Genomic DNA, 14,980 nt, shown 5'->3' with positions numbered 1-14,980 from the left:
GGAGAAGTGAGTGAATATGATCATGGTCTTGACCCTTAAGGAGCGTTCACTGTCATCAGGGAGATGACGACGTACCCAACTCTAGCCTAAGACCATTGGCCAGGCGTCACATGGATGGGAGCTTATTTATAGGAGGATGAAGTGGGGACACTGGGTAGCAGGGCTCTGAGTTTGAATTCACTTCTGCCATTTGCTGGTTGTGTGTCCCTCAGCTCCAGTTTTCCTTCCTGTAGCTTGAGGTTAACTCCCTTCAGGGGCTGCAAAGTAAAAATTTAAAAATCTAGGGGCACCTGGGTGACTCAGTCGGTTAAGCAGCCGACTTTAGCTCAGGTCATGATCTCATGGTCTGTGAGTTCGAGCCCCGCGTCGGGCTCTGGGCTGACAGCTCAGAGCCTGGAGCCCGCTTCAGATTCTGTGTCTCCCTCTCTCTCTGCTCCCCCTCTGTTCATGTTCTGTCTCTCTCTGTCTCAAAAATAAATAAACATTAAAAAAATGTTAAAAAAATTTTTTTTAAATCTAAAAGGGCACCAGAATTGGGGGGGTGGGGAGTGGGGGTAGCCAGAGATGTTAGGCCCTTTTGGTAAACTAGGGCTGGTGGGTTGGGTTTGGGGGATGAGCGTCTAATTACTCATGCAGTAGCATGGTATGAACCACAGCTCGCCATCTGGCTGTGATCACTGACAGAGACAGCCAAGGTCAAGCCACGAGCTTGTAACTGAATGCCATTGGTTAAAACTAGGTAGTCTGCATATACTGTTGTCAGTGGAGAAAGGTCAGTGTCAGTAAGAACCCAGTAGGGGAACATACAGCCTCACCAGATGCTGTGTCCCAAGCAGCCCTAGAGGCAGGCAGAAGTCCTCCGTGAGATCTGAGCTAGTGCTTGAATTCTCTGCTCACCCAGAAAGGGAAGAGGAGGAGGAAGGACCCTATCGGGGAGAATGAGGTTGAAGGTTATTGCTTCTGTTGGATTCTGATGAGCTGGGATCAGGTCAGGCTCACAGGAGTCAGCTGGACATCTATCCCAAGAGGTACTCTGACATTGTCTTCCCTGCCTTCCTGTCCTCTTTCTTGCCTTAAATTCCTGACTGGAGAGAGAGAAGGAAGGGTTCTTGGGAACCTGGCCCTGGGGCTGGTGAGAAGCTGATTACTCATGTCCCAGAAGGACCAGCCTCTGGACCAGAGAGCTGGATGTGATGGTTGGGTGGAGAGGCATGATATTGTCTTGGAGGAAAGACCATGTATCATTTTTTTTTTTTTTTTTTAATCGAGAGCTTGAATGTCAGTGTCACTTTCTGCCCCCTGGACCCTTGGCTTCCTTGCTGTTCATTATGTTGCATGATAATGACTTTGAGAGGTCTCCCTTGTGGGCTGCCATATTCTGCTCTCAAATCCACCCTAGTAATGTGTGAACTTGCTGTTGGGATGTATTCTACTGGCCCTGGCAGGAAGATCTGACAGCCAACGGCCTTAACTCTTGCAACAGCAGTCCAGGGGCTGGCTCAGCGGCTCTGCACAGCCCCTGCTGGGTCTCATTCTGCCCTTCCTACCTAGTCCCCACTGGGCTTCTAAGACAGTCTCTTGTAGAGGGCTCTTTGCACTCATGATGGGCCACTGCTCACTGGTACTGGGGGCGGGCAGGAGGTCCCCAGCTATATTTGATCAGCTGTCTGAACGTGGGGACTTTCTCTGGGCAGTGTAAATAGTCATTGGCTAATTTGTACCAGGCAGCAGCACATTTTTTTAACCTTTTGCTTGACGTCTGTTCTAATATATGCTTTGAATATGGAGAAGATCCCAGGGAAAAGTCTTGGACAGACTGTACAGAAAATTAGGAATGGCTTGGGAGTGGTGGCGGAGCATCCAGGGAGAGAACTCGAAGGGGCTTGAGAAAGGACATAATAACCGTTAATGCTCAGAAGCTCGCTAATGAGCAGAAAGATCAGCCTGAGAGTAAACATCTGTTCTAGGACAATAAATAAAAAAAAATTTTTTTAATGTTTATTTATTTTTGAGGGAGAGGAGCAAGTGAGAGAGACAGAGCATGAATGGAGGAGGGGCAGAGAAGGAGACATAGAGTCTGAAGCAGGCTCCAGGCTCTGAGCCGTCAGCATGGAGCCCGACGCGGGGTTCGAACCCACGAACCGTGAGATCATGACCTGAGCTGAAGTCGGACACTTAACCGACTGAGCCACCCAGGCAGGTGCCTGTGTTCTAGGACATTTTAAAAGAAATTAATTCTGGCCATTGATATGAGAAGGGGAATTTGCCCTGGAAGGTCTTATAAAAGGATAAGAATGATTTGTAATTGCTATAGTCACCGAATGCAGATGCTGCCATTGACGAGTGGTGCTTTGAAGCCCGACCCGCCATTGCTCTGAGACAGGACGAGGTTTCCTGGGTTTCACTGCTGATTTGCTTTCCGGACCCAGAAAGGGCAGCAGCTTGGATCTGTCGAAGATGCTTCCTGGAGTCTGAGTTCATGGGTTTTGACCTGGAGTCCAGGTGGTGGTCCCACACTGATTGAGCGCCCCCAGGGAAGGTAGTGGTCTCAGGCAGCTGAGAAGGCAGTTTGGGAGCCCAGACTCTTGGGTTTATGGGAAGGAGATGGTTAGCAACCCACTCCGTTTCTGTTCATGCAGCCTTTCACATTTATCTGTTGCCCTTTTGCGGCCCAAGCAAAATATTGCTCATGAAAAGGGTTTTACTCCTAACAGCCTGTCAGGTTAACCCTGTTGTGGCTTTGTTAACTTCAGATACATCAAATCGCTCCCTGAAGTGGATATTTGTTTTCTTTTCTTCATCGGGGAGTAAAGCAGAGAAAGCTCAGGAAGTAACTGTTCATGGGCAATGAGCTCACAGAGGTTTACGGAGATTTTGCCAAATGGTGTCTTTGTTTTTTTAATTAAATTTATTTATTTTTGAGAGAGAGAGAGAGAGAGAGAGAGAGAGAGCGAGAACGCGAGCATAGGGCGGAGAGAGAGGGAGACAGAGAATCCCAAGCAGGCTCCGCACCGTCAGCACAGAGCCCGACAAGGGACTAGAACTCATGAACTGTGAGATCATGACCTGAGCTGAACTCAAGAGTCAGACACTTAATTAATTGCCTGAGCCACCCAGGTGCCCCTGCCAAATGGCGTCTTAATGGGAGAGGGGAGGAGGCTGGGGGTAGGCACACAGGTGCCACCTCCTAGACCTCAGGAAGAAGGCTGGCCAGAGGGGGCTGGTACATGTGACTGGGACCAGCCCAAGCCCAGGGCTCCCTTTGGAGGCCCCAGGGAGAGACAGAATGGATATTAAAGAGCTGTTTGGAGACATTGGCATTTTTATGATCTTTGCAGTTTTACTTCTATATGAAGGTAAGGATAGCAGCAGGTGGGAAGCCTTTACCCTGAATTTAAAGCAGTTATTTTCGGGGCGCCTGGGTGGCGCAGTCGGTTAAGCGTCCGACTTCAGCCAGGTCACGATCTCGCGGTCCGTGAGTTCGAGCCCCGCGTCAGGCTCTGGGCTGACGGCTCAGAGCCTGGAGCCTGTTTCCGGTTCTGTGTCTCCCTCTCTCTCTGCCCCTCCCCCGTTCATGCTCTGTCTCTCTCTGTCCCAAAAATAAATAAACGTTGAAAAAAAAAATTAAAAAAAAAAAAAATAAAGCAGTTATTTGCTACTGTTGGGTAGAAGGGTAGGGTTGGGAAGGACGGTAGGGTGTGTGTTTCCAAGGCCTCCTGTCTTTCTTTTTAATCCCATTACTATTACATCAATACAACACAAAAATCTCACCGTAAAAACTAAAAAACAACAACAAAAAAACCTTATGTGAAATTCCCTTCGTGCTATAGACTGTGTCCCCCTCTAATTCATGTGGCGAAATCCTAACCCCCAATGCGATGGTTTTAGGAGGTGGGGCCTTCTGGAGGCGATCAGGTCACGAGTGTGGTGCCCTTACAGTGGGCTCAGTGCCCTTATAAAGAGGTTCCCAAGAGCTCCTTGCCCCTCCTGGCAGGTGAGGACACATGGGGACACACGGACACAGTCTAGGAGCAAGAAACCAGACACTGATTCTTCCAGTGCTTTGATGTGGGACTTCCCAGCCTCCAGAACTGTGAGAAATCCATTTTTGTAGCACATAAGCCACTCTGCTTATAGTCATTTTTAAATAGGTTTTATTTTTTTAAGTAATCTCTACACCCAGCATGGGGCTTGAACCCACAACCCTGAGATCAAGAGCCATGCGCTCCACCAACTGAGCCAGCTGGGAGCTGCTCTCGTCATTTTTTATAGCAGCCTGAGTGGACTATGACATTTCCATCTTCCTGTCTTTTCCCAGACCAACTGTTGTTATTAGTTTAGGGGGTATGCTTCCAGATTTTTTTTTTTCTCTTTTCTTTCTGCAAGAAAATGAATTATGTTGTGTGTTTTAAACAGTGAAATAGAAACACGTTCCCCCTTTGCTTGTATCGCCCGAGTGTGCTTTCAATCTGCTCTAGAGCAGTCCCAGCTCTGCCTCATTTAGAGCTCCCTTCTCTCGTGAATGTGTGTGCATGCAGTTTTATACCATTGGAAACTGTGCATTCTCTTGTGTGTTATTTAAAAAAAATTTTTTTAATGTTTATTTTTGAGAGAGAGAGAGACAGAGTGTGAGCGGGGGAGGAGCAGAGAGAGAGGGAGACACAGAATCTGAAGGAGGCTCCAGGCTCTGAGCTGTCAGCACAGAGCCTGACGTGGGGCAGGAACTCATAGACCGTGAGATCGTGACCTGAGCTGAAATTGGCCGCTTAACCGACTGAGCCACCCAGGCCGCCCCTCTTGTGTGTTAGTTTTAAATTTGAAATGACTTTTATCTGCAGTCATTTTAATACGTATGCAGCAGCCCACCACCTAACTTGTATGTATGTAGTTTGCCGGGTGATTTCCCCATCATCGAGTAGCTAGATCCCTCCGTGCTATTACGTATGTATACATGTACATCTGGAAATGTAATTTTGTTTTGTGTTTTCTGAAAAACAAATGGTAACATACTGTCTGTGTTGTTGCTACTTGCTTTTTTCAGCTTGCTTTCTGTCTTGGCAGCCTTCTCCCTGGGAGCTGTGTGCTCCCCACCCCCTCCCTCCTCTCTCTTGAGGAGGCTGCCCGAAGACTGCAGGGGGAAGGGGAGCTGGTGGGGGAAGGGGAGCTGGTGGGAATCTGATTCCATCTGAGATCTCTCATCTGAGAGAGCCTGGCTGGTGGTCCTGCCCAGACAGGCTCTGGGGCGGGGGGGGGGGGCAGGTCAAGTTCATAAGCAGTGGGGGTCCTACCTTCTTCTCTGCCCCCTCTTTATCTCTGCCCCCAATTTCTCTGTGTCCCCAGTCCTGTTAAGTGTCTCTTCGTGTTCTCTGTAACGGCAAGAAGATGGCTCTGCTGAAAACTTGAACGAGCAGCACATACTTGTAACACGCGTCCAACTTTTGCCGACGTCCACGTTGGTTGGCGGGAGTTGCTATGAGGGACCACCTATGACAAGTGTCTGGAAGTGACAGACGTTGCAGGAGGCGATTATTCCGTTCCCCTCCCCCCCCCGGGAGGGTTCGGATGCTTTTCTTCTCCTTCACGGATTCTTTTCATCTTTAGCATTCTGATTCTACCTCACCAAAGAAAGAACACCTTACAGAGAGAAGATGGGGGTGGGGCAGGGATGGCAAGACTCTCTTACAAAAGAAGGGGAACTGCCGTAGGAACCACCTGGGAGTCTGTAGCACAAGCCTGGCATCGTCTGATGAGCCCAACTAGCTCCGTAGCAAAGGTTGGCTCTCTGCCTCAGTTGCCAGTGCTTCCTTCTTTCTCCTACTTGGTTGGGCTGTGGCAGATGCAATCCTGTTTGACACTGGAAGGCGCATCCCAGGCTTGATCGGTTGTTGGCATCTTGGCTGGGCTGGGGAGAGCCCCCGGTGCAGGGGCTGGGGCGCGGGGTGGATGGGGCACCTCCAGTGTCTACAGAATCAGGTCAAAGAGGAAGGAGGTTTTGCACATGGGCATATTGCTTAACTTTCTGCGCTTCTGTGTCCATTTCCTAAGTCTGCCAGAACATAGTACAGACCAGGTGGCTTAGACGACAGAAATGTACCTGCTTCCAACAGAAATGTATCTGCTTCCAGTTCTGGGGGCTGGAACTCCGGGATCAGGGTGTCTGCAGCGTGGGTTTCTTCTGTGTCTTCTCTGCTTGGCTTGGAGATGCTGTCTTGTCGCCGTGCCCTCACGTGGTCTCTCTTCTGCGCAGGTGCGTCCCTGGCATCTCCCTGTGTGTCCAAAGTTCCTCTCATATGGACACCAGTCAGATCGGATCAGGGCCCCCCATCCTAACGGTCTTGTTTCTTTCTTAACGACCTCTTTCAAGACCCTGTCTCCAATTACAGTCCCATTGTGAGGCACAGGGTTTAAGGCTTCAACGTAAGGATTTTAGGGGACGCAGTTCAGCCCATAACAAAGTTCCCTCAGTTTCTTTTGGTACTTACGGTACTAAGATTGAGAGGTGACTCGGGTAGGTAGACAGAGAGCTCATCCGTGGATGTCAGTGGAGGCCATCAGTTTAGGGACTGGGTGTCTTGAACAAGAACCCGCTGCAGTCCTGCACCGGAATGGGCAGGCTGACTGAGCACGTACCCTGAGCAGCCAAGCCCACTAACCGGTATGCAGCACTAATGAATACTTTAGTTCCTGGTGGAGCAAACCCGTAAGGTAGCCAGCAACAGAAGCAACAGCGTGTGAGCCGTGGCTGGAGAGCACTGTGGAAAGGTGGTCTTTCAGAGGGCTTCCCTAACAGGGGTTTTGAGTCTTTTAAGGAACGGGCAGGAGATTGCATCGCCCTGGGGAGCTCTTGACGCACTGAAGCTGGAGGCCCTCCAGCATGCGGTATCTGGAGAGAGTGGCATTCAGGCCCCCCTGGGCCCCAAGGTGCAAGTGGGAGCCATACTTGGGCCTACGATGCATTCTGCAGCCTCCTGCGACTTTCAGGAAGATGCTCGGGTGTCGATTTCGGTCCTGCCGGCGTGCACAGGGGCTACAAGGGGCGTTGCAGCAGTCTAGCCTGGGGTGGTTGCTGCTGCTTGGAGAAAACCGTGGGTGTCGCCAGTGCGCAGTCTCGCGGTGCACGATTGGCCGTGGATACACGTACCACCAACTCCCTGTCTTCCCCTCCGCTTGCCCCCCTCGCTTTCTGGGGAGGGTGGTGAATGCTGCAGAAAAATGCCTGCAGCTTTGCAGCCAGTGGCCCAGAGCACCGGGGACTGTGTGCTCCGGATTTTGACCAGAGGGCTCAGGGCCGAACTCCATCAAGGCTGTGTCTTCCCAGAGGACCCTTGGTGGGTCTGGCATGAAAACATGCACGTGTGCGTGCACGGGGGCACACGTAAGCTGTCGCTCCGGTAGAGGCCACAGAGCACCGTGAAACCAAGCGCTAAATGCTTCTCGTTTTTATAATAAACTGGAAGGGATTTAAAAAATTTTTTTTTTAATGTTTATTATTATTATTATTATTGTTAATTATTTTGAGCGAGAGACACAGTGTGAGCCGGGGAGGGGCAGAGAGAGAGAGGGACACAGAATCCCAAGCAGGCTCCAGGCTCCGAGCTGTTGGCACAGAGCCCAACGCGGGACTCGAACCCACGAACCGCGAGATCTTGACCTGAGCCAAAGTCGGACGCCCAACCGACTGAGCCACCCGGGCGCCCCATACACTGGCACGGATTGATTCTTAAATGCAAACCCTTCTAGAACTTGGCATTTGCTCTCCGTGCTTAGATTCCCTATTTTTTCCCATGAACTTGGGACTGAATACGTGTCTAGTCTAGCTGTTGAGCCCAGCTTATGGCACAGGGAATGGTGGCAGAGGGTTACAGGGCCGGAATTGGGTGCGCGTCTCTGTTAGCTCCTTCCTCCCACGGGTGGCAGCCTGTGTGTCTGTCACTCGCAGTGACATCCCTGGCGAGGCGCCTGGCGTGCCCTTCCCCAGCTTGGCAATCCGGCCACACCCCTGTTGTCCGGCTCCTCCGGGATGGGATCTGGGTGCCGATGGTAGGCCCCAAGGCTGGGGAGAGTCGAGCCCCAGGGCAGTCAGGGTTCTGGTGTTCGAGAAGAACAGAGGAGGGAACTGTGGGCACAGAGGTGTGGTCTGGCCAGTTCCTAGGACAGAGTCGGATGACAGCCACCCCCTGTGGAGCCCCAGGGAGAAACGGCAATGTATTTCTGTGGTAGCGGTAGCGTGGTGTTATACAGAAATGCTCTGTGCTGCGTGAAGTCTGCAGTTCTTTTCTGTGTCCTGTGTCTCAGGGGTGGCCGGAGGGGAAGGGACTTCATCCCTGTGTCGCAGGAGCACACCGGGGCTCCAGAATCACAGCCAGTCCCCCCTGGAGCGTCCTTTTTCCAATCGGAGGACTTTCCTCACCTTGACCCGAGTAAGACGGAAGTGTTCCGACTCTAGCACAGAAGCTAAGTGACCATTACGAGCCCAGTGGCACTGGCAAACAGCTCAGAACACTGTTCTCTCCTGCTTACCCCATGGGATGCCCTCTGTGTGTTCCTCCTCCGCGAAGCTTCCCTGACCACCCCGCGTCTTGGTTCCACTTGGCCCCTTCTCCCGTGTGGCCCTCGTCTTCCCTGTGCTGTGCTCACCTGTGGACCCGATCCCTTGGGGGCCTGAAGGCAGGAGCGTGGGTAAGGATGAGTCTGCTCTGGTCCCCGCCGTGTCCTCCACACCAGTCAGCACAGTGCCTGGCACATAGTAGGTCTCCAGGAGGCGTCTGATGGATGAGTAAACGAAGCTGTAGGGAAGATCGCAGGGGATCGTCTTTGTGAAAACTCCCTACAGCTTCCAAGTTTTAAAGGACTTTGTGCCCGTGAGTTATTTTCTGGAAGCGGATCCGTGCCCTCTGTGACTGGCCGCTTTCTTGGAAGGAAACAAACATGAGGCAGTGATAATTAAACGTGCAGGTGAAAAAACCAAAAACCGAATCTGAAATTTGAATCCGTTATACACGTTTTCATGGCTGTGCTTTCTTGATGTTTGCCTAAGAAGGGGTATGATCAGGAAGTGTGTTAGAAGGGAGGTGGGAGGGGCGGTGGGAAGGAGCAGGGAAGTCGTTTTTGGTGCTTTAGAAAAAGACTAACGCCTGAGCCTCCCTCTGGAGCCTCTGATCTGGATACCTAAGGCAACACATCCCCACAGAGGCTCCGGTGTGCAGCCGATGTGGTGACGGCCGACTGAAGGCTACTCATAACTTGTTTTTTGTTCAGGTGTTTTTGACAAATTCACTGCACTTCAAATACCTTTCTCTTTCCCTTCTAAGCCAAGTTTTCCTATTGCAAAAGCCTCCGAAAAGAGGGACAGAAGGACTTTCTGCCAGTGATGAAGGGACAGTGTCAGGATGAAACGGGAGAGGATCCGGTTCTCTGAGTTGCACATTTCCAGGCTCGCCAGAATCACCTGGGAGACCTTTTGGCACACGCTCCCCTTTACCACTGCCCTTACCGCCTCCCCCTTACCACTACCCCCTTACCACCTCCCCCGATTCTCCCAGCAGCCTTTTGCGAAAGCGATCGCCTTGCTTCGTCTGACGCCCTGATCCTGACTCTGCTCACCACCCCGTCCATTTTGTCAGAAGCTGCTTGAATATCCAGCTTCCATATGGCGGTGCCATTGCAGTTGGTGGCGTCCCAGGAGACCGGCTTGCTGAAGATGCCTGGAAGCAATTTAAGGCAGGACCTGTACGTAATGAGCCTGGGGACGCGCCAGCTAAAGCTAGGTTTTCTTGCAGAGAGAGTGCTAGTTCAACATCACAGTTGGGGATAAAGGTGGGTTATTTATATTATATAATGATACTATATTTTGTGAAGGCATATTATATGCTGACGTAGAAGGATACTCCTCCATAATGGCATTAGATAATAATATGCCATTATATGTATTGTATCTTAATTCTATCTAACACCGCCATGCTCCCCACCCTAGTCTGCGTTTCTAAGTGGGTATAAAGATTCTTTAGAGGCAACATGTTGTAGTGGAACAGGCATGGGCGTTGAACCAAATCGCCCTGGATTCATAGGGCCGCCTGTCTTGCGACAGCTACTTATCTCTCTGAGCTTCCGTATCCTTATCTGTAGAATGGATAGAATCCTACCTGAGATGGTGGCAATAATGCTTACAGAGTACCTACCACACAGGTTGACTGGCATACAGTAGGTGTTTAATAAATGTCAGTTCCCTTACATCAGGAAATGTGGAAGCTGTTGGGGATCCAGGCTTCGTAAAACGTGTGTGTGTGTGTGTGTGTGTGTGTGTGTGTGTGTGTGTGTGTGTTGGGGGAGATGTGTCTATGTGTTTGTGTATGCTTGCCGTCTTCAAAGGAGGAGGGTTTCATTGTGATGTTCATTGGTCTTGCCTCTGGGTTCTAGAAAGTGGCATGTTTTCTCATAGATGTTTGGATATCCTATAAGCAGATGGCCCCTCCTTTCTACTCTTCCCAAGGGAATGGGTTGAAAAGTTCTGCCCATAAAACTGGACCCTTAGGACCACAGCCCATCTTTGCCACTCCTGCTGCGGTGTCTTTCTCTCAGATGGATTATTCAGAGGAAGAATGACCAGTGGCCACTCAGAGGCCAAAATGATTTGAGTAGGTGAGGCGGAAACCTTCAACTTGCTTGATGCCTTCACTTTCCGTAACTAGATTTACCATCCTCATGTAACAGGTTGCTAGCAGGTTGTGCCCCCGGTTTGACGTCTGGGTTGTTGCCAGGACTGAATTAGGCATTCCCCCCGGCCCCCAGCGTATGAACCCCTAAACCCCAGGGTGATGGTGTTCGGAGTGAGGTCTTTGGGAGATAATTAGGTTCAGATGAGGCCTCAAGGGCGGGGCCCTCAGTGGTGGGATTAGTGCTCTTCCGAGAAGCGGCACCAGAGAGCTTGATCTCTCTCTCTCTCTGCCACGTGGGGATGCAGGGTGGCTGCCTACCCCCCAGGAAGAAGGCTCCGTGGTATGTGTCTTCTCCATGCTGCCAAGCGGTTCTCCAATACCCGCTGGGTACCCTACAATTCAACTCAGTTCTGACGCTATCTCCCTGGAGATATCTGTCTACCTGCCAGTGTCCTGATCGTCGAGCAGCCATAGATCGAGGTTCCCGATCCCCCTCCTCGGATTTGATTAGTTGGCTGAAGCAGCTCACAGAACTCAGGAAAACAGTTTGCACTTGACCCTTGAACAAAGCAGATGTTAGTGGTGCCAACCTCTCCCCCACATACATGCAGGCCCTATGTAACTTAAAAAAAGTTTTTTTTAATGTTTTTTATTTTTGAGAGAGAGACACACACACACACACACACACACCACACACACACACACACACACACACACACACACACACAGAGGGTGGGCAGGAGCAGGGGATAGGCAGAGAGAGCGGGAGAGACAGAATCCGAAACAGCCTCCAGGCCCTGAGCTGTCAGCACAGAGCCCGATGTGGGGCTCGAACTCATGGACTTTCAGGTCATGGCCTGAGCCAAAGTCGGAAGCTCACCAACGAAGCCACCCAGGCGGCCTTCCGTGTAACTTGTGAATCCTCCAAAACTTAACTAGTAATAGCACGCCTCAGTGTTGACTGAAAGAAAGCCTTATTGATAATGCAAGCAGTTGATTAACCCGTTCTTTGGATGCTGTGCGTATTATGTACTGCATTCTTCTAGTAAAGTAAGCTAGAGGGAAAAAAAATATTAAGAAAACCATAAGGATGGGACGCCTGGGCGGCTCCTGTCGGTTGAGCGTCCGACTTCGGCTCAGGTCATGATCTCACAGTTCAGGGGTTCGAACCCCGTGTTGGGCTCTGTGCTGACAGCTCAGAGCCTGGAGCCTGCTTTGGATTTTGTGTCTCCTTCTCTTTCTGCTCCTACCCCGCTCTCTCTCTGTCTTTCTCTCTCTCTCTCAAAAATAAGTAAACGTTAAAAAAAATTAGAAAAGAAGAGAAAATCATAAGGAAGAAAAAATGCATTTACGGTGCCGTGCTCTGTCCGTGGAAAAAAATCCACCTATCATTGGACCCACACAACCCATGTTGTCCAAGGGTCAGCTGTACTTGTGAGATCGCTGGTCTGTTGAAAAAAGATAAAACTCACAGCCAGATGGTATAGCAGTGCAGGGAAGGTACGGGAAGGTGCGGGGAGCTCCCCACACGTCAGCCCTCCGCGTCTCCCTGCCACCCCGGAAGCTCTCTGCATCTCGTGCCTTTGGGGTTTTATGGAGATCTCATTACAAGGGCACGGTTGATTAGGTCACCCATTCAACCTCCAGTCCCTGGCTGCTTCCCAGAGGTCAGGGGATGGGGCTGAAAGTTCCAGCCCTCTCTAGGTTGGTTCCCCTGGCAACCAGGTGCTTTCTGAAGGTTACCTCATTCACATAAACTCAGGTGTGTTGGAAAGAGGTTTGCCATGAATATCAAGACACCTTAATCCGCTCTTACAGGTTGGGACTTCCCAAGGGTGTTTTTTTAAAGAGCTCCTGTGCCAGAAACAGGGACGAAGACCAAACACCGATTTCTTCTTACAAATCCCAATATCACAAGGATCCTTGTCAGCACCCAATTCCGTGGGCACCCTGAGCTTGGACTCTCAGCCTCCAGAGCTGTGAGCGATAAATGTCTGTTGTTCAAGCTGACAGTACTGGAATTCGGCCGACAGTACTGGAAGGAGTTGCCACTGCCGTGGCGGAGACGAGCTGCGGGAGGGGCAGCGGCCAGCAGACAGGAAGGAGCACGGCCCCTCTCAAGCCCTGTGAGGTTCCCTTTAGTCCCCTCACTGGCAGAAGCCACCGAAGAACGACTGGCGGGACCAAAACGTAGTTTGCAAGGCCTCAGCCTGAGGATTACAGAGGTGTAGAAGCAGACGCTCGGGCCGGTGGGGATTTCAGCCAGTGGCCGTTGGCCCGGGAACCCTGGGATCCTGTGTCTAAAAAGGACTGGGCCCATGGGTCAGGGTTCTGGGTTGTAAGCAACGGACACTGCTTCTGGCCGGCTGAACGGAAGTGGAGCTTGTAAGAGGCTACCGTGCCACCCCCAGAATGTCGGCAAGAGAGGAGGGAAGCTGGAGAACGAGGCTCAGGGCTCAGATTTCGAGAGCACCACCCAAAACCAAGTCACCGCACTGCTCTGATGAGCAACGCACCACTGGCCCCGGGGCAGCCCATGCGTCTACTTTGCCCCGCGCCCGAGTCTTGGCCAGATACACGACTTGATTACAGTGGCCGCTACTTTTGCATCAGCCAACACCAGAAGGACAGAGGAGGGATGGGGGGAGGGGGGAGATCCCCACCCGATTTCACTGCCTTCTCAGGCAGCCCAGCGTGGGTGCTTTTGACTGGCGGAGCTAAGTCATGTGGCTGTGTCCCAGCTGCAGCTACGCCATCGTAAAACTGGGTGTCTGTAGGTTTTCAGGTCCTGTTATGGGAAGAGGTCTTCATTCTGTATCAACTGTCAGAAAGCGGGCAGTTCCCTACATACCACGGGGTTCGGATACAGCAGAACCAAAATAATAGAAATCCATCCACGGTCATGGGCAGTGTTCACCACAGTAGGGAGTGGGCTCCTGACTTCCAGTGGATTCTTCGAGAAGTGCACAATCCCCGACATGCTGAAATGGCTGAGAATTACCTCCTAGGAAGTGCTCATCACACACGTATCAACTTCCCTCTCAATGTAAGGGCTCGGGGCACCCGGCTGGCTCAGTCAGTTAAACGTCCGACTTCAGCTCAGGTCACGATCTCATGGTTTGTGAGTTCGAGCTCCGCGTCGGGCTCTCTGCAGACAGCTCAGAGCCTGGAGCCTGCTTCCGATTCTGTGTCTCCCTTTCTCTCAGCCCCTACCCCACTCATGCTCTGACTCTCTGTCTCAAAAATAAATAAACATTTAAAAAAATAAGAAAAATAGACATTAAAATATTTAAAAAGTATATGAAAAAAATAAATATAAGGGCTCAATTAAGCCTTGGTAATGAGAACCCTTTGATGGTTGAGGTTTCAAGGTGTTCAGCAGGTTTATCAACAATTAGCAGCCCAAGAGGGTCTTACCCGGCTGAGTGCTAAACACTACGAGATCCCTGGCTGGAAAGGGTCTCTTTGAGCCCTGCCTGGCTTTGATTCATTTCCCGGCAGGCTCAGCTGTTCTTGCATTCCCGACAAAGGCAGGGCTGGGAGATGAGTACATTTTTGAGGATGGCAGGAGGCAATGAGAGACAGAGGGTGAGGAATGAAATTTGGATGATTGATCGCTCCAGAAGGGGACACCTGCGTTGTCACGAGGACCCTCGAATTCTCTTCCCTTGGCAGTATGCATCCCGGGAGGCCAGGGCTCCAGCCGTTGGCCAGTGGCCTCCCCAAGGGAGATAGGGCTGTACTCGTGTTTGCAGACCTGTGCCTTCTATGAGTCCCTATTGCCATTGTATCGTCTTGTCTTTCTCTGCAAGACCCCGAGCCACTTCTAACTTATGCCCCATTTCCACTGCACGTGGCGGAAAATGCTGCCTACCAGCTCTTGAAAAAATTGCTACTCTTCTCTAATTAACCCCTCACTGTGGCCATCGTCACAGAGATGTCATCAGTTCCTTTCTATCTCAGAGTCTGCGAATCCTGTGCAGGCTGGCTCTCCTTGCCTCTTCACTGAGATGCTTCAGCAGGGACCTCCCCGACCCTGACTTTTGCTTCCCTTCCCCACTTTGTTCCGTGCTCGATGGGATCGCACGAGTTTTTATCCGGGGGGGGGGGGGGGGGGGAGTGGCTAATACCCCATCGCGGTCACATGTGTCAAGATCACACGTCGATGGGGTCTGGACTGGCAGACTTTTGCCCGTGTTTGTGGTCTCCCTTCCTGGGCTGTGACCTGGGCCGTTTTCCCCACTTTTGTCCCTACCCCCGACGGCCCTGTTCCCACCAGACCTTTTTCTTCTATGATTCATTTAGCGCCAAATTTTGGAACCAGG

General features: G+C 51.2%; 1 protein-coding gene across 11 annotated transcripts in view; it reads left to right on the top strand.

The window, feature by feature from the left end:
• Positions 1–14,980, top strand: part of SLC39A11 (solute carrier family 39 member 11) — a 429,657-nt gene that overhangs the window by 130,878 nt on the left and 283,799 nt on the right. For 7 of the 11 annotated variants that reach the window (XM_045489588.1, XM_045489580.1, XM_045489581.1 and 4 more), the window contains one exon: positions 3,995–4,093. The exons of the other annotated variants lie outside the window; for them this stretch is intronic. In XM_045489588.1, the coding sequence (XP_045345544.1) occupies positions 3,995–4,093 (99 nt within the window). The remainder of the gene's footprint in view (positions 1–3,994; positions 4,094–14,980) is intronic. 11 annotated transcript variants of the gene reach the window in all.

This window comes from Leopardus geoffroyi, chromosome E1 (genome assembly GCF_018350155.1).
Source record: "Leopardus geoffroyi isolate Oge1 chromosome E1, O.geoffroyi_Oge1_pat1.0, whole genome shotgun sequence".
Classification (NCBI taxonomy): Eukaryota; Metazoa; Chordata; class Mammalia; order Carnivora; family Felidae; genus Leopardus; species Leopardus geoffroyi.
This window is presented reverse-complemented; position numbering and strand designations above follow the sequence as displayed.